The sequence below is a fragment of the Manacus candei genome, unplaced genomic scaffold, assembly GCF_025592945.1.
Source record: "Manacus candei isolate 608988 ecotype Guabito, Panama unplaced genomic scaffold, ASM2559294v1 h1tg000075l, whole genome shotgun sequence".
Lineage (NCBI taxonomy): Eukaryota > Metazoa > Chordata > Aves > Passeriformes > Pipridae > Manacus > Manacus candei.
This window is the reverse complement of record NW_026138123.1, coordinates 546,576-564,828: the sequence shown is the minus strand read 5'-3', so window position 1 is coordinate 564,828 and position 18,253 is coordinate 546,576. Positions and strand designations below refer to the sequence as shown.

At 39.3% G+C, this 18,253-nt stretch overlaps 2 protein-coding genes across 6 annotated transcripts; one reads left to right on the top strand and one right to left on the bottom strand.

The window, feature by feature from the left end:
• Positions 1-221: 221 nt before the first annotated feature.
• LIG4 (DNA ligase 4) lies at positions 222-4,711 on the bottom strand. Of its 3 annotated transcripts, none has more exons than XM_051809114.1 (2): positions 4,426-4,711; positions 222-3,859 (listed from the first exon to the last, which is right to left on the bottom strand). In XM_051809114.1, the coding sequence occupies exon 2, from the start codon at positions 3,843-3,845 to the stop codon at positions 1,110-1,112; it is 2,736 nt and encodes a 911-aa protein (XP_051665074.1). In that variant the 5' UTR covers positions 3,846-3,859; positions 4,426-4,711; the 3' UTR covers positions 222-1,109. The 3 variants fall into 3 exon arrangements, with proteins under 3 accessions (XP_051665074.1, XP_051665075.1, XP_051665073.1); XM_051809115.1 differs by having other exon boundaries at positions 4,442-4,711; XM_051809113.1 differs by lacking the exon at positions 4,426-4,711 and adding an exon at positions 4,360-4,378.
• ABHD13 (abhydrolase domain containing 13) lies at positions 4,584-17,070 on the top strand. 3 transcript variants are annotated; one of them, XM_051809137.1, is made up of 3 exons: positions 4,584-4,727; positions 6,414-6,449; positions 11,173-17,068. In XM_051809137.1, exon 3 carries the CDS (start codon positions 11,208-11,210, stop codon positions 12,219-12,221), a length of 1,014 nt encoding a protein of 337 aa, XP_051665097.1. In that variant the 5' UTR covers positions 4,584-4,727; positions 6,414-6,449; positions 11,173-11,207; the 3' UTR covers positions 12,222-17,068. The 3 variants fall into 3 exon arrangements, with proteins under 3 accessions (XP_051665097.1, XP_051665099.1, XP_051665098.1); XM_051809139.1 differs by having other exon boundaries at positions 4,585-4,727; positions 6,418-6,449; positions 11,173-17,070; XM_051809138.1 differs by lacking the exon at positions 6,414-6,449 and having other exon boundaries at positions 4,586-4,727.
• Positions 17,071-18,253: the final 1,183 nt, after the last annotated feature.

The following is an 18,253-nucleotide window of genomic DNA, read 5'->3' as shown; positions in this document are numbered from 1 at the left end:
AGCACAAAAAGCATTGAAGAAACAGGTCAGCTAAAAACTGATTCTGTGTGATCTCCCCAACAGCAATTCTGTTTGGTACCAGTATTGACATAACAAGAACTCAGCCCTCAACTCTTCTCCCCTCAGAGTTAATGCATCAATTATCTAACAGCAAAATCAGAAACTAAGTTTTGTGCTTTTCAAAAGTATTATTGCTTACTAAAAATAAATACCAGACAGACTTTAAAAATAGATTTTATTTAGTAATTGAAAAAATATACATTGAACTGGATATTTGGAAATTAATCCTACATTACTAAAATAGCTTAAGAAGTATTATTTGAAAAATAGACTGATAGTTGATTGTAAAAGCCTGGCCCTGTTGCACTTCACAGTTTAGTTTTAACTGTAATGAGCACAGGGGGTTATTAGTTTTTAAGTAACTGATTTGTATTTCATACATATATAGGTCATTGTTAATTCATTAGCACCTCAATCAAAAGTTTAGGTTCTACTTTAGAAAGGTTATTTACACAAAGAAACATGGGATCTACGCAGTATCCTAAAATCAAAGTGCTTCTGAGGCTGTGCAGTGCTCAATGCTAAAACCAATGTAAACAAATTAAAATAGTACAGATGAAGTCAATAAATTACCAAATTCTGTAGCATATGGAATACACACAAAACACGTCCACGAAAACATGAATATGACTGCAAATTGATAAATTAACAATAAATAAATAGTAGAATCTCCATAAAACAGTAAATTATTGTCTCCATTTTGAAAAATGGAGGCAAGCATTATTAACAGCTAGCACAAACTAGCCAGTTTCAAACATATTTTATTTATGTAAAATATTAAATCTCTCCTGAGATCTGTTTGTGCATTAAAAGGCTTACACTATTTATCTTGTGGTGGTTTTTATTCCTCCAACATAGCTTAGCGTCCCCTTGCTTCCGCAACACTATAATTAAAAGCCTTCCTCTGATTTCAGCAATACAGTGTTATTCTTTAGCCAGACTCAGCTTTAAGCAGACATGAAAACACACAAAAAATTTAAGGCAACCTCATAAAATCCGAGTCCAATCATTCCAACAAGAATGCCTTTGCTCCAATCGTAAAAACTACTTTAAACTAAGTACTGATTTTCATTCTTTGAGACTCCTTCCTCCACTGACTCTTTTACCCAAAGCTCACTTACAATTTTAAATTTTTTCCCAAACGTTCTCCTGAGTGCTTTTATCTCTTTTACCCGGGAATGATCTTCTCCTATAACAACATGGGAGACACCTTCTGCAAGGTGAGAGACTACTTTTGCACCATAAAAGCGGAGCTCCAAAGCTCTAATTGATAGTGCTATTGCAGGGATTTTGCTTTTAGGCTCATTAACAGTGGCATAACAGTCCACATAAATAGTGTTTCCTCTGAATATACTGAGCTGACAACTGTTCCATGAATAACGTTCTTCTATCTCTGCAATTTTGTCCAAAGGCATTGCTTTATTGTCTTTCACTCTTGAGAACACTTCCTTGAGCTGTGCAACATCTGTGTTTGCTGTGTAGCTGTCTCCATAACAATCATACTCACGAGCAAAATGTTCTTTTGTGTCAGGAGACATGTGAATCATAAAGGCTGGTTGCCAAGGCACCAGCATTTTGGTTTGAAAACATTGAAGGAGCCACTCTGCCCTCACCACATCATATTTGTTGGAAGCAATGATGTTTTTCACTCTGACATTCTCAGCTCCTGCAATGACACAGTAAGTCTCCGGCCCCGGGTTCTGTACCACACTGCCACCACATTCAGCTATTCTGCTTTCCAGCTCAGACTTTGTGTATTTCCCTGTTCCCGTCATAACACAAAACTCAACATCTTCAAATACATTTGAAACCTTGTTTACACTAGAAAGATCAGGAGCTTTAAATTGGTCAGCTATTCCAATTACCTTCCTCACTTTTGAAACAGTTCTCCTTTTTTTCTCATGCGGCTCATCATACTCATCTACATGAAGGTGCTTAGATGCCAGTTTCCCTTCTGCTTTGCTTCTGAGGTCTTCTAACATGTCTGAAGTCATGCACTCGTGCCATTCTTTGTCCTCACGTATCCTCTCGATTCGGGGGAACCTCAAAGTACAGTCAGTTTTGTACATATCACTGTCGACGATCTCGGCTGCCTTGATCTGAACTATGACAGAGTTGCAAGGTTCAATGTACATTTCAGGTTTTTCCGTTCCACACAAAATGTTACAGGGAGGGTCCTTCCTATGGTAGGGCTTCCAGAATTTCGCCAGTTTCAAGCCTAGATCATACAACTCCTTCATAGTATAGCCAGAGCCAACACGACAAATTGAGTGGAAAACGGTTGGTTTTTCATTTGGAGGGGGTGTCTCCGCAATAGCGCACAGAAAATGAGACATCATCCCACCACGTGACCCCTTTCCCCAGTAACCACCAACAATTAAAAGGTCTAGTTCATCCATCAGTCCATTCACGTATTCTGGCTTGATTTTTAACCACCCTTCCCCACGTTTGTCAGGCTTGTAGGTGGACATGGGATCTTTCACCATAATCCCTTCCTCTCTGTTATCTATTGCTTCATTTAAAGCATCAATTACTTCTTTTCTTGTTCTGGCACTTTTCTTCTGTACAATATGCATCCTGCCCTTTACCGGGGTAAACACGCTACCTAAGATTTCATATCTTTTGCTTAGTACTTCGTGCCCCAACTTCTGATCGTTAACCATCAATACGTCGAACACACAGAAGCAGGTCTGCAGATCAGAGTCCTCCACCATTCTTTTTATGTCAAATTTGTTTCCTTTTTGCATAAAGGTTTGCGTTTCAGGATTGTAAGCCATCATTTCACCATCGAGAATGCAATTTTGTATATTGCTTTTAAAAACATTATGAATAAATGGCGTTAACGAACCTTCAAGGGGTGAAGCACCAAACTGCTGAGTATAGTCAAACCCATTTCGGGAAAAATATTTATACACATCCCCATCTTTGTGCATCTGCATACGTTCACCATCCAACTTAGTTTCTATGTAGAATACCTGGTTATTCATCTGTTTCTCAATTTGCTGGACATCTGCAATAGCAGCAAGCATTGGTTTAAAGGCAGAAAACAACATGATAGAAACATCACTAAGTGAGACAGATGGATCATGTAGCTGTCTGCAAACTTTTTCTAAATCAGTTGTGACGTTGTGTAATTCAGCAGCATCAGGATGAAAAATGGAAAATATAGTTTGTTGACTAACACCAAGCTTTAGATCCTTTATAATCATCCGGATGAGCCATTTTTGTTCCAGTGCTGTGCTCTGGGTAATTAACTGAAGAAGACTTTTCTTTAACTGACCCTTGTTTTTAGCAGCATTATTATTAGCTATCGCATCTAAGTGTTCATTGACTTGTTCTATTGTCAGTCTGCCTTGTTTTGGGCTCCTAGGTTTTAGCACAAAGTACGCGATCATTGCAAAATCTCCAGCATCTCCTCGTGAGCCTGTAGGTGTTCTGTAATTTAAAAGCTTTGCAGCATCTTTTCCATCTTTTGGTAAATGAAGCAGTTCGATATACAGCTTTGCAAGCATAGTTTCTTTAATTCCATATGCCATCCTTTCTCTTTCCAGCTGTGGAAGAATAAGTCGCATAGCTGGGTAAAAGGAATCTGTGACGTCTTTCTCTTTTTGGTGAAGTGCATCATGGAATTTCCTCCAGGAATCCAGAAAATCCTTAAAATACTTGGTTTTCTCCGGACGAGATTTACACTTCTGTATTCGCTCCAGAGTAGAACACAGATCTGCAAAAGGCACATGAGAGGCCACTGTTTTTCTAGGAGGCTGAGAAACAGGTGCGGAAGCCATCAGTCTGCTTTTCACTAAGAACAAAAAAAAGTATATATTTTTAGAGAAAATGGCATCATGTTTTTCTAAAAAACCCCATCTCTAATTAGTATTTACATTTTTCCTTCTTTTTCTAACTAAGATTTAACCATTATCTTTACTTAAAGGTCATCAGCTGGTACCACTGTCCTTAGTCAAGGGTCACACTCATCGGTGGGGCTGCGACACTGAAACACTGGCATCACCTCGACTGAGGACTGACTGCAAGGCAGGAGAAGGCAGCGCGCTCCCCTCCCGCTGCTGCCCAGGCAGGAGCTTTCACTGCTCGGAGACCAATTTCCTCCTCCACCCCGCCCGAGAACGCAGCCTGCTCCCGACACCGCCCGCCCTCGGGCCCTGTCGCCCGGCCGCTCCCCGCCGTCTGAGGGAGCGGTGTCCAACGGGGCCGGCCCCCTCCCGCGGAGAGGGACCGCACACACCCCCCACATCCCCCTGCCACGGCCAAGGGGGGAGCGGACACTTTCCGGGCGGGCACCTCCTGCTCTGCACGAGAGGAGACAGCCGGGGCGATGGAGGCGCAGCCACCCCGGGGGAGACTTACGTGGACCCGGGGATACCTGCAGCAAAGGGCTGACACCGGCTGCCCCGCCCCGGAACAGGAGGGGCGGCCCGGTGGTGCCGCGGTCCGCGCTCCTCCCCCGGGCCGGGGCGGGGAAGCGCTGGCGGAGCCCCGGGCGCAGGAAGGCGAGGAGAGAAGGGAAAACGGCCGGGCGGTGACCTGGAAGCGGAACCGCGGCTGCGGTGACTTCCTGCCTCGGGAGGAAGGAGCCGTGGTTGAAGTTGCGCGTCGGGGTCTGCGCTGGCCCGAGGCACCGGCGGCGGCCGCCCGGGAGGATGCGGCGGGTGGGTTTCGCCACCCCGGGGCCGGCCCCGCCCCGCGGGGAGGGCGCTTGGCAGAGGGAGGTGGCGGCCGGCCCCTGCCCCGGGAGGCCGCGGCGGGGCGGGCGGGAGCCGGGGCGGCGGGGGTAGCCTGCAGGTTGGGTTGTCAGTTTGGTGTTTGGGGTCTCTCCGTGGATAAATGCGGCTTTTCCCTGGGAGCGGCTGGCAGGCCGGTGCTGTCCCGGGGGTTGTGCGGCTCCTGTGCCGGCCTTTCGGGACGTACCTCCCGTGGAGCTGCTGCGTTGACAGCGCCGCAGAAGTTCCTACAGGTGCCTCCCTGCGAAGCCTCGAGAGATCTTTAGCTTCTTGGTAGCAAGGTCTTGCTCTAGTGTTTCGTTTGTCTCCACTGCCGTATGTAACAATTCCTGCAAATGGGGATGCTTGTAGAAGGTTGGGCTGATGATGATGATAACTTTAATGTTCTTACTGTGCCAAGTGACTATTGGCAAGGCTGAACCAGGTGGTTGTCTTAAGTAAAAAGGAAAATTTTTTAACATACTTGTCAAGTAATATGAAGCCTATTTAGAAGCCTGTGCTCACTAGAAAGCTAAGGTTGTAATATAGCCAGCCTTGGTTAGTTGTTGTTTTGGCGGTTTTTTACTCAATATCATTATTCAAGACATGCCTATAAGGTTCATTAAGACTTGTTGGTTGTAAAAGGATGTGTAATAAGAGTTAAGAGGAAAACACTTTCAATTATGTACATGTGCAACCTGATGCAGAGTTGTGAAAATTCCCTGTTTGAAATAAGTAGGACAAGTGGCTTGTTGATTTTAAAAGCCAGAGCCCTTAAATGTGTGACGCGTAATTATTCTTACTGTGCTTTTTCCTTTATTGGGAGTCACTGCTTTGCTATCATTTTTCCTTTCTCTCTCTTTTTTTTTTTTTTATGAGTGTCTCTGTAGGATTTTAGTACTAAGGAAGTGTATTTTTACTGTCTTGTAGGTTTGTAGATTGTAGCTTGTAAGTTTTCTTTCAGATCAGTTCCCATCTGAAACTAATTTTTTAAAGTTGAGGACTTAGTATTCCTATTTACAGGAGTCTTCTGAATAAATGAGTAAATTTAAAGCTTGAGCAAATCAGTGTCTGGAGCAGGTAGAGTCCAGGAGAAGGAAGTGCAGTAGAAACCAACAGATGTCTTTTGGCATTTCTTAAAAGCACAGAGAAATACCTGATTTTGTTTGTTTATTTTGAAATCCAAAAGATTGCAGTGAGTGCTAAGACTTAGCTCTTAAATGAGGAAGCAGCCATTAAACACCGGATTGTGCTTCTTAGCACTAACTTTAAGGCTGCTCATACACTAAAAGTTAGTTTTAAGGAGACAATGTAAATCTAGCATGACTTCATTTTTATGCACTATGTATATTATATACTGTGTACTGTGTGTATAGTCCGGGACATTTCGATGTGATTCTTGAATTTCATTGTAAAATGTTTTCAAGTTCATCAGATGTTTCAAACAAGTGTTCAGCTTAATAGGTGGAACATGAATATGAAATGCATAATTTCATCAGTAAAGCAGTTGTAGTTCTAGGGGGGTTGGATGCTAGCACTTCTTAATTTTCTTAAAAGTAACTGAAGACAAAGGGTAAATTATGTGTGTAATTCAAAAGCAATTTTACTCAATTCATAAATGGAATTGTCTTTCAGACAGAGATGAAGCCTGGGAAATCATCACATCTAAAGGTAAATGCTTTATAATGTGATTGGTGTATGAAAATGGCCCTTTTTTAATATTGAAAATACGGACCACGACAAAACAACAGAATTTGCGACAGATAAAAGAGTAATTTCAGCTGCCGTTCAGAATGAGTGAAAAATTGTTCACAAGTACTCTAAGTATGCACTTGAGTTTTTGTGATTCTTCAGTCAGTAATGGCATTAACCAGTTAAGAATAGCATTAGGGCAAAGCAGAATATTGTTAAAGTACCTTGATCATAAAGACCTTATTTTTTTTCTCGGAATTTTTATTGTTGTGAGTGATTTGTGTTTTCAGTAGTTACCTAATTATGAGATTTGTAGCTTGTCTGATAGAACACAAAGGTCTGCAATAGCTCCTGGACTGTGGATTCAGCAGTGGAGATGTATAGGTACAGGTGTGTGTGTATCAACATATGTGTATATCCCTCTGACATAAAATTGAAACTCATCACTTGCAAATTTCCTTTCTGTTTTGAGGGGCAATACAGTTATGTGGCGGTGTAAACTGAACTGGTCTTTGAGCCAAAGGTACAGCAGCAGTCCGACTAAGTCTTACTTTCATTAGGTCAAGATTGAATTAGGCTGTATTGCTGTTCCTGTGTGTTAATGATTTCCACAATAGAACTTAGTATTTCAGTACTGTCTTCTGCTTGTCTTTGAAGTATACAAGCATCATCAAAGAAATTCTTGTAGGAAGTATCAAGATTCTCAAAGTCTAGCCTTTCTAATGCACATTATCAGAGGGACAGGAGGAAATGTGATGCATGTGGATGGTAGAGGAAAGACTTCTAATCATATTTGTGAAAGAGAAAACATTATGAGAAGAATGCAGAGGAACTGAATTTATATAGTCTGGAGAAAATGAAGGTAGGTTTTGTATTTGGAGGTTAATAAACATTGAACCCAAAGTGAAGAATTTAAGTAATGTGTCCCTTCTTTTTAAGTGTATTAGGAAATATTTTCCAGTAGTAAGAGTAGCTAAGAACAAGAACAGCATATGTAGGAGTTAAGATTAACATAAGAGTTACTTAGGAAAACTTCTACCATATAGAACTGTGTGGTTCTGCTGTCGTTGACTATATTTGTCACAGACATTGACTTTTGTGACAAGTTTAAAAAAAATGCCCTTATGCTTGTTTACATAGCCTCTAAATTAGTTTAAATAATCAGTTATAAAATACTGTGAATGCTGTAAAATGGGATGTGACTCCTTGTTATAGGAAAACTTTTCTTGCAAAGTCATTTGCAAAATTACAACAATTACTTGAAATATGGTGCCACAATACAATGTTCCTTCAAATTTTTTTTTTTAAATTTTTTTAATGAACCAAGAATGAGTTCCAGGGAATTCATGTTTTGTCTAGGAGATTTGAAAAGGAAACCTGTAGACAAACCTTATTTCCCTGTCTGATACAAAACTTCCACTAGCCTGCCACTGGCCAACTAGCTGACTTCCCTTGGTTCCCATGTCTCCATCTGTAATACATGAGTGATGTTTCGTGTTATCTCTTTAGAGAGCTGTAGAGGCAATATAACTGAGATAACAGTAGAAGGCAGTATAACTGAGATAATCCTGTTAAACAGCCATGAAAAAAAAAATTACCAAGTCATACTTGCATAAGACAGAAATTGATTGAAAAGTTCTCCTTTAGAAGACATAAAGGTGTGCATGCTTCTTGCCGTAACTGGGACATCAGACAGTTATGGAGCAAGTCCATGAGTGGTTCTTGTAGTCCAGGAAGAGAAGCAGTCTTGTCTAGAAAGAGGGACAGTTTTGTCCAGGTGGTGGGTCTGCTCTGTTTCTTAACCTGGTCAGACATCAAAGTCTAAATGCATTGTTCTCCCTTTCCTATCCCTCTCTCACACCTTTCCCTGACTATTCTGGCCCCCTCTTAGCCAGAAAAATTAGAGATACAGGAGAATCGTAACACATGCTCTTTGTACCTCAACGCAGAGTTTTTGCGTGATAAGATGTTACATTGTAACATGTTTGAAAGGTGTATAACTTCCCATCTAGCACAACAGAAGTGGGAAATGAAGACCAAGAAGAGAATTGTTTTGTGTCTGTGTGTTGTCTTGCAGTATACTGAACAGTCTCAAATCTCATACTCTTCAGTCTTAGATCTCATACACTTCAAATAGTGCTGACCTTATTGCTCATTGAAAATTACTGTATTAGCTTACCCTTTTTATTTCTGTCCTTCAAGTGGAAGTTTGGTTCTGTTTGTATCATCTTCTGCTGTTCAGCTCAAACAAGACAGTGTTTGGAAGGTCTGTTGCATTGGGGTCCATAGAAAGCATGGATTGTAGCTTTATTGAGAATAAACTTGTACTGATTTGGTTTAGAGTCTCTTCTAGGCCTGCGTGCTTGTTTGAGAAACCATCTTTTATCTCTCCAGTGATCTTTCAATTGGTATTGGAAGGAAGTGGGGAAGAACCTAGAGAAACTTACCTCTTAGTTGTCTAGCTGACAAATCCTGCAGCAAGATGTGAAGTATGAGATATGGGCTGATTCCAGCCTGGAAACGAATGGAACTAGTGAAGTTTCTCATAACTGGGAAGAAAACTTTAATGGTAATATAGTTATTCATTAGTGCAGAGTAGTCCACTTTATTTAAATATGTACTGAGCATGAAACATTTGTGGCTGTGTAGTTTGCCCTTCCTGTTAACTACTGTGCGTTGAGTTCTAGTTGTAGAATGCATTGGTTTTAGAACTCCAGTAGCAAAGTTTATATATATATAGATATAGATATCAGAAATAATCACACAGCAGCAGTATCTCAATAGTATAGCATTTAATAATATTAGCCTACTAAAATAAAAATAGAAGTGGTGCACAAATTAAAGTCAAGTCAGCTGTATCAGTCTTCAAGTAACAATCTTTAGTGTATATGGGAATTTTGCAAAACTTCATCACTTTGAGATTTTTATTACTTCTTTATCTTTTATTAGTTTTAATGATGAGTCTTGTACTCTTGTGAATGTCTTGATAAGAAAGCATTTTTGGAGTCTCATTCGTAAGGAAGTCAACAAAATTTTGAATAGATAAGGAGAATGGTTTTACTCTCTCATTGTCAGTGTTCTTATAGTCTTGAAATGTAATGCAGGAAACATTTGTTAACTTCATTAGGAAGTTTTCTTCGAAATTGAAGTAGCTACTTTATATGTCTCCTAATTGCTGTGAGTTCTTTACTAGAGAAATGGATCACAAGAATTAAATTTTCTTATAGACAATATTTGTGAATACTTGGATGTGGATGTTAAATATGAGCTTATAAGTAATACAGGAGAACAAAGCTGGGATAACTGCTCTTTTTAACTACTTTATATTTCACCAGTTTTATGTATTTAGAGTAGATACGGTATATAAAATCTTAATTTCACATTGTTTTTGGTTAATATGTGAATCTTTAGATGTAACAGATTATTTTTATTTCTGATTTATTTCTAATTGTTGCATAAAACAGTTATAAATGGCAGCTGTGGCTGCAAAGGTCGCCAGTTATCACTTGATCCTACCAAGATGGCTGGTGCAGAATGCTTGGATGCATCTCTGTATGTCAAACTCCTTTGGATTTAATTCAGATTCTTCCTGCATTACATCATTGCAGGAGGTTATAACTTTGTGTCTAAACTGTAATTATTACTGCTGTATGACTTAGTTTTGTTAAACAAGTGAGCTTGTGTTGTCATTCCAGGCAGTGTGGCAACTGAGTGGTGTACTGTAGTTCTCATGTAGGTTTGGCAGGTTTTACCTGTTTCCATATTTCACTTGAACCTAGCAGTAAATACTGTAAGAGATTATATGTATGCTGGGAGATGTAACTGTCTCTTTTAATTGGAAGGAAGGTTTAATCTCTGGTCATTAACATCACTCTCCTCATTTTATGCTGTATGCCTGTTTTTGTCATGAGTCTGTTTTCATGTTTGGTCCTTTCAGCAGATGTGCTTTTCATTGATCAGAGAACAGTGTAGTTAGCTGACTGTTTTCAGTGGTCTTGTGTGATGATACAATCTTCGTTCAGCTAAAGACTTAATATGGATTACTGATCTGATAGTGGAAAGCTAGCATTATAAATCAGAAACAATCAAAATATAGCAAAAAAGGCTGTCACAAACTGGTGGTAACTGGTAACTACAGTGTGGTATCTTACTGTAGAGGAATCTCTCTTCTGACCACTTCACGTGTTGCTCTGTAATCACGGTTGACCGAGATGCTGAAAGACAGCCACCAATAACAGAGCCAGGATGCATGGTGAGCCTCCACTGGCTGCGAAGTGGTGTGCACAGGCTTACTGAATGCTACTTAGCAACTTAAAAATAAAGGCTATTTTTGTTTGTGTTTTGGATTTTAGAATTACTTATATAAGAAGCTTTGACAAACTGGTGATACGGTCTGTATGGTTGTTCTCCTGGGGAGTAGGGAAGACAGGGAAAGTGTAAGTTACTATGGTCTCAGTCAACCAATTTTCTAGTGCTGTTAATGGATTTTGCTGGGATTTTGAAGAGTTCTAAAGCCTTTCCTTATGGTTGCTTTTCTGCTTGTTTTTACAGAGTCAAATGGTTTCCAAAAATGGAGTTTGCCACCAAATTTGATGTTAATGCTCCGATATGTTGACTTACCATTAATGTTCTGCAAGTATGAATGCTGAAATCATTTTTCTTTTCCCTATATTTATATGCATACCTTTGGCTTTTTTTGCAGGATTTACTTGGAGTAAAAGATCACTGACTTCTACAATGGAAAAATCATGGATGCTTTGGACCTTTGTTAAAAGATGGCTACTAGCTTTGGCTTCCTGGTCTTGGAGTCTCTGCCGTATTTGTCTTTTACCCTTGATAGTGACTTTCCACTTGTACGGAGGCATTATACTACTTATATTAATATTTGTATCAATAGCGGGTATATTATATAAATTCCAGGATGTGCTGCTTTACTTTCCTGAACAGCCCTCTTCATCACGCCTTTATGTTCCTATGCCTACTGGTATACCACATGAAAATATCTTCATCAAAACCAAAGATGGAGTTCTTCTCAATCTTATCCTGCTGAGGTACACAGGGGACAATGCAGCTTATTCTCCAACCATCATTTACTTTCACGGCAATGCAGGCAACATCGGCCACAGGTTGCCAAATGCTTTGTTAATGCTGGTAAACCTGAAAGTAAACTTAATTCTGGTCGATTATAGAGGGTATGGAAAAAGTGAAGGAGAAGCAAGTGAAGAAGGCTTGTACTTAGATTCTGAGGCTGTGTTAGACTATGTGATGACTCGGTCCGATCTTGATAAAACAAAAGTTTTTCTTTTTGGCCGTTCCTTGGGGGGAGCAGTAGCTATTCACTTAGCTTCTGAAAATTCCCATAGGATTTCTGCCATCGTGGTGGAGAACACCTTTCTCAGCATCCCTTATATGGCCAGCACTTTGTTCTCTTTCTTTCCAATGCGATATCTTCCCTTATGGTGCTACAAAAATAAATTTCTGTCCTACAGAAAAATCTCTCAGTGCAGAATGCCTTCGCTCTTCATCTCTGGGTTGTCTGACCAGTTAATTCCACCAGTTATGATGAAGCAACTTTATGAATTATCTCCAGCTCGGACTAAGAGATTGGCGATATTTCCTGATGGAACTCATAATGACACTTGGCAGTGCCAGGGTTATTTCACTGCACTTGAACAGTTCATCAAAGAAGTAATAAAGAGTCACTCTCCTGAAGAAATGGCGAAAACGTCATCTAATGTAACAATAATATAATTGATATTCTTCTTTGGGGTAGGGTGGGGGGAATACCTGCACTGTACCTTGATTTGTGATAAGTGGTAAAAGAATGTCCATTTTTAAATGTATGTCATGTCTGTACTTGCCTAAAAAGTGAAATTAAACTTGGAAAGGTCTGATATTTTATTAAGGTGTTCCAGATAACTTTTACATTTGCAGCATTGTAAATGAACCATTTTATGTCTTTCTCATACTTTTTTAGTATCTCTGTCCATAAATTCCATTTCTTTGATATGTACAACAGATGCTATTAAAGGAACTTGCTACAAAAGTAGTGCAGAATGTATTAGTTTAGAACAACAGGAAGCTCTTCAGTATTCACTGCTGTATGTGTGAGCTTTTTGGACAGCCATGGTTAGCACAATGATTTGTTGCTTCTCTTAGAGTTTATTTACAGTGTGCCATGCATGAGATTAGTGTTTTATTCCTTGAAATTTTATATTATGCAAAGTGGGAAGTCTTTAATGTACTAAATAATATAAAATAATGTTAATGGTAGGGTATACATGCAGGTATACTATCCTGGGTTATTACTAGTATTTCAAACTGCAACTGAAAATGAAAAAAAAAAAAACATTTTCCCTGCTTTCATTTTACTATTTGTATTATAATAGTGCACAGAAAGTTGTATGTGCCTAAACATACTTCAGGATTTTACCCAGGTAATTTTGCCGTAGAAAATAGAAGTAACCTTCAGAAAGACAACAGTGCAATCTAAGCTCCCTTCTGCCTCAAGCTCTCCTCACTGATGTACATGCAAACTGTTTGTTACTAGTAGTCTGCTTGCGCATTTTGAGGTGATATTTCTCAAGGTAAAATGGGTGGTCATACAAGGTAAAAGTAAGTATCTGTGTTAGTTTATTAGGCTGGTGTAGTTAATGTATGTGCCCTTTATTTATACCTCCAAAAGAAACAAATTCAAATAATTATCAGTGATCACTTGATTAGAGATTAATGTATACAGTTGTTACAGTAAGGATAATAAAAACGAGCAGGTAGTCCTAGGCAGTGATATTATTGAGAGTAGGAAGGCTCTGCAGATACTGACTGGATCAATGGGCCAAAGCCAATGATAACGAGGTTCAAAAAGGCCAAGGGCTGAGTCCTGCACTGGCATCACAACAAGCTGGGGGAAGAGTGGCTTGAGAGCTGCTCAGCAGAAAGGGACTTGGGGGTGCTGGTCAACATCCAGTTGGACGTAAGCCAGTAGTGTGACCAGGTGGCCAAGAAGGCCAATGGCATCATGGCCTGTACCAAAAATAGTGTGGCCAGCAGGAGTAGGACAGAGAATGTCTGTCTGTACTCGGCACTGGTGTGGCCACACCTTGGGTTCTGTGTGCTGTTTTGGACCCTTCATGACAAGAAAGACAGTGAGGTGCTGGAGCGTGTCCAGAGAAGGGCAATGGAGCTGGGGAAGGGCCTAGAGGGTAAGTCCTATGAAGAGCAGCTGAGGGAGCTAGAGTTGTTTGGTCCAGAGAAAAGAAGGCTCAGGGGAGATCTTATCGCTTTCTACTACCTGAAAGGAGGTTTTAGGAAGGTGGGTTTCAATCTCTTCTGCCATGTCTCAAGTGGAAGGACAAGAGGAAATGGCCTTAAGTTGTGTCAGGCAAGGTTCGGACTAGATATTAGAAAAAAAATTTTCACTGAAAGAGGTGTTGGGTATTGGACTAAGTTGCCCAGGGAGGTGATGGAGTCACCATCTCTGGAATTGTTCACGAACCATCTGGATGTGGCACTTGGGGATATGGTTTAGGAGTGATTATGGTGGTGTTAGGTTGGTGATTGGACTAGGTAATTGTGACGATCTCTTCCAACCTTAATTCTGCGATCAAAGACGTGTGCTGCTAGCTTAGTTCATTTTGGAGTGTGGGAGCTGTTTATATCTCTTCTGCAGGTTTAATTTCTCATCCACTGCAGCTGATTTTGCCTCTTCCAAATATTTTTTTGGAGAAGAACAAACTGGAAAATCTTCCACACAATGTGTATGATTGCCCTTCAGATTGAAATTTTTAAATAAACTTTTATACCATGTTGTCCTGATTCAGAAAAGCATCTCAGCATACACCTAAAATCTGTTTCCTGAGGGACAGTGGTATTTTAAGCTTGTGCTTAAATTCTTTGGTTGAATAAAACTGCTTTCCTGAACTGGTGCCTTAATGGTTATGCCTCCTAATGGAATTACAGTTCTTCTGTACACATGGATAATAGTTATCAGCAATTTGTAGATAGGATGATACATCTTTACTTAAATGTGATTTTTTTTTTTTAATTTTTAACTGTATACATACCAGAACTTGCTGCTTTCTCTGGTAAGTATATTTCATGATCCTATTATTAAGGTTTTCTTAGAGTTGATTGAAAAAACTAAAGATCTTTTGGGATCTGTAGACCTAAAATCATACAGCATAGTTTTAAATCTGAGTGAAACCAAAACTATCTTTTCAGCCTTACAGTGGTGGTGTTTTTTGGGGGTTTTGTTTTTTGGGGTTTTTTTTTGGTGGGGGGCAGACAGGCAGGGCATGTGGGGAAGGTATATTTGAGAAGTTTGGCTGTGGGGATGGGAGATGAGGCGGTGTTTGTACCAGCAGAAAGGAGTTAACAGACATAGCATTTCCTTTCCCTGGTGTGAGCTGCTTGCATAGATTGTTTCATCTGCTTCACGTTACTTTAGAATAGAGGTGGAAGGAGAGAAGGAAAATTGGCAGTCAAATTCTGCTTTTCTAAAAGTCAGCTAATAAAGCCAAAAGAATAGATTAATTGTTGGAGATAAAATTAAGAGAAAGTAGTTGTTTCAGTTGTCATAACTTGCCTTTAAATGCGACTGTGATTTTTTTTCCTAAAATGTCAATTTCTAAACTAACATGGCTTTTAATGCATTTTCCCACCCATCAAAACAAAAATCTCAACCCAAAGTACCCCTAGTATTACGTGGCACTTACGTACCAATGACGTATTCTCATTTGGGCATACAGTTGCAAATCAGAGTCAAATCTGTGATGTTAGATTATGGCAATCTGAAACTGTTCAAAGTGGGCTCTGTCTAAATATTACTTTTGATTATCAAGCCATATATTTTCACTATACTGTCTGCAGGACATAAATATGAAACTTAGCTTTTGCAAATATTGAGTATGAGAAAACACCATTGTCATATATGCATCCTTTACACTTAATGTGGTTTCTTCCACCTTCCACATATGTTTTGCTTCTCCCTTAATGGGTTGGCCACATACACTTGTGAATGAATGTTATCATGCTATTTTTTGTTGCATTGGCTGTGAAATCCACTGAAAGAAAAGAGGAAGGAAATGATGTTTTTATGCAAATATTCCACTGCTGTGCATACAGCCCTTTAAGGGAGGGAGGAGGGGGAAGGAACTTGTTCTGACAAGTCAAGACTTGTTTTTGTTTTATGGATTGTGTGATGGAAACCCACAGTTACCTGCTGCTAAAAGCTGAACTGTAAGCAACATAGTAATAATAACTTTAAATTGCCAAAATGTGTGCTATGATACTATTGCATTTATTTAATACCATTATATGTTTTCTCATAGAAGTTATCCGTTTGTATATAGATATTTCTCAAGTATTTGTCCTGTACATATGAATTTCTAGTTTGGGAAAAAGTTGAGTTATTTTCATAGGTTTGTATGAAAGCTTCTTGGTTTAAACATGCTCAATAAAGGAATTGTCTGTTTTATAAGAGGAAATTTAAGTTTAAAAAAAAAAAAAGGAAAAACAAAGTTGGAGAGGGGGGCAGGAGTTGAACAGCTGTAGCAGTAGAGTCCTTGTAAGTAAGTGTAAGACCTTGTGTGCACATGTGTGTGTGGTTTTAATTAGTGGAAATACTTGAGGCTTCCTGCTAACCCAAGTTTATATTCCCAGTATTTGTTTCTAAACTGTGAAATGCAGAGAGATAAGCTGTGCTTTCTTCTGAAGACATGTTAACTGGTTTAGCTGCCCTCATGTCCATTTCTCAGGTAAAATTAGAAATAGAGCACAAATGCATTTGGTAGGCTATGGACAATCTCTCAGCTGAAGGGCAGAAGGATTAACTATTTATACAAAATATGCATATCAGCATTTCTAAGCTAATCATTTGGGTCACACTGGATGTTCACAGTGAAGAATTCAAGGCTGAACTGAGAGTCCAAGGTATGGTCTCTTCTGTTAGCAAAAAGATGCAGATGTACCTCCATTTGTATTTCATAATTCAGTTCTTGAAAAGTACATTTTTATTTTTGTTAATGACACGTCATTTTGCTGGAGGCACTTCTGCCAAATATAAAATCAGTGCCTCTTGCATGTAGTGGGATCAGCCTGATGAATCCCGTTAGGTATAATTTGCAATGCCATCCTGCTTGTATAATTTAAAGTAGAACCCCACAGAAGTGTAAATAGAGATAGCATATTGAAGTTCCAAATAACACTTGTGTTTTGAATTCAGAAACAGTCACTGGATATAAGATGCAAGCTTTTTATTTGATTTTTCTTTAATATATAGTTAAGGCAAAACTGTCTTATAAAGTATTCTTAAGTTTTGTAGACAAAGCGTAAATGTTACTGTATATGTGCTAATTGTGGCAAAGTTTTACATTCTCATTCTAGTCTGGTTTTTACGATAAAGTTAATTTTACAAAAAACACTTTTCTATTTTTATGTACTGACATATGCAATAAATTGATACATTAAAAGTGCTGTTAATGTCTTGTTCTAGTCTGTGGCCTTTCTTCAGTGTGTGTAAAGGGGTAGTTCTGTGTGCATGGTAACAAATCAACGCCAAGGTATTGTTTTCAGTTTCTAAAGCTGGAGCACATGGACTAGACATCTGCATTAATAGTTGTGGCATTTGTGGAAAGCTGTTATGGCAGGGAAAAAGTATTTTGTAAATATACATTTCTAAGCTTTGTCATGTATCCTCACTTTCAGGAAGTGATAATAAGTAAAACTGGTATGCAGTAGCTCTCCACTGCTTTCTAACACAGTTTGCATTTCAAAATTTCTCTGTTTTCTAGGGGACTGAGAGACGGTCTAAATATGATGTCCATTAGGAAGTATTTTGAAGTGTTCCTGACTAGTTTTACCACCTGATGCTGGCAAAATTTCAAATGTCAATTTTAAATCCTATAATGCCACTCTAGCAGGTTTATAGCTAATTCATGTAGCTGCAGTGGGATATTGAAGCAATTTCGACTTTCTTATAGAGAAATATATAACTAAGCTTGTAGCACCTCTGCTGCCATTCTGCATAGTTTATATGAAATACCCAGAAAATAAGGATTCTTTTCTAAAGCTGCAAAATGTTTGTTCTCTCCTGGATTATAGTTAATTTTTAACCCACTACCTAGAAAACAGGGGTGTGCAGGGGTGCGTAAGTGTGATAAATTTGAGCACTCTGTTCAAGATACCTGTTAATTTTGAATGAAAAAAACAGATATTTCTGATTTTTGTAAAGGAAGAAATGAAAGTGCAGGAGCAACTCTGAAGTAGTCCATGTGAATACTGCCCTTCTTGAATGAGAAGCAGATTGCTGTCATTGACATTGTGAACTATGTCACTAAAACTTACCTGCACGGTTCTACTCTGGAGAACACAAGTCTTGCATTTGCTTTTTCTTGCTTGAAAATTGATAAGCAGCTGGACTACAAAGTGCAACATAAGCTGTGTCCTGGAATGTCTTATAATGTTATATTCATTTGCTTAATAGATAGGTATAGACCTTCATATCAGAAGGTAAAATACAATAGTTGAAGTTTTCTCAGAATTTGCAAGTACGAGTTAAATCACAGTAAGCATTCATAAAGGCATATGAACATCTAAACTAAAATGAGAACAGCCCTGCTGAGAAGGACTTGAGGGTGATCATATATGAGAGGATGGACATGAACCAGCAGTATGCACTTGCAGCTCAGACAGCCAATTGTATCCTGGGCTGCCTCAAAAGTAGCAGGACCAGCAGGCCGAGGGAGGTGATTCTGCCCCTCTAAGACCCCACGTGGAATGCTGTG

What these genes read in the sequence shown, in the direction of transcription:
- ABHD13 (XM_051809139.1), top strand. Translation starts at nt 11,208, where the DNA reads ATGGAAAAATCATGGATGCTTTGGACCTTTGTTAAAAGATGGCTACTA.
- LIG4 (XM_051809114.1), bottom strand. Translation starts at nt 3,845, where the DNA reads ATGGCTTCCGCACCTGTTTCTCAGCCTCCTAGAAAAACAGTGGCCTCT.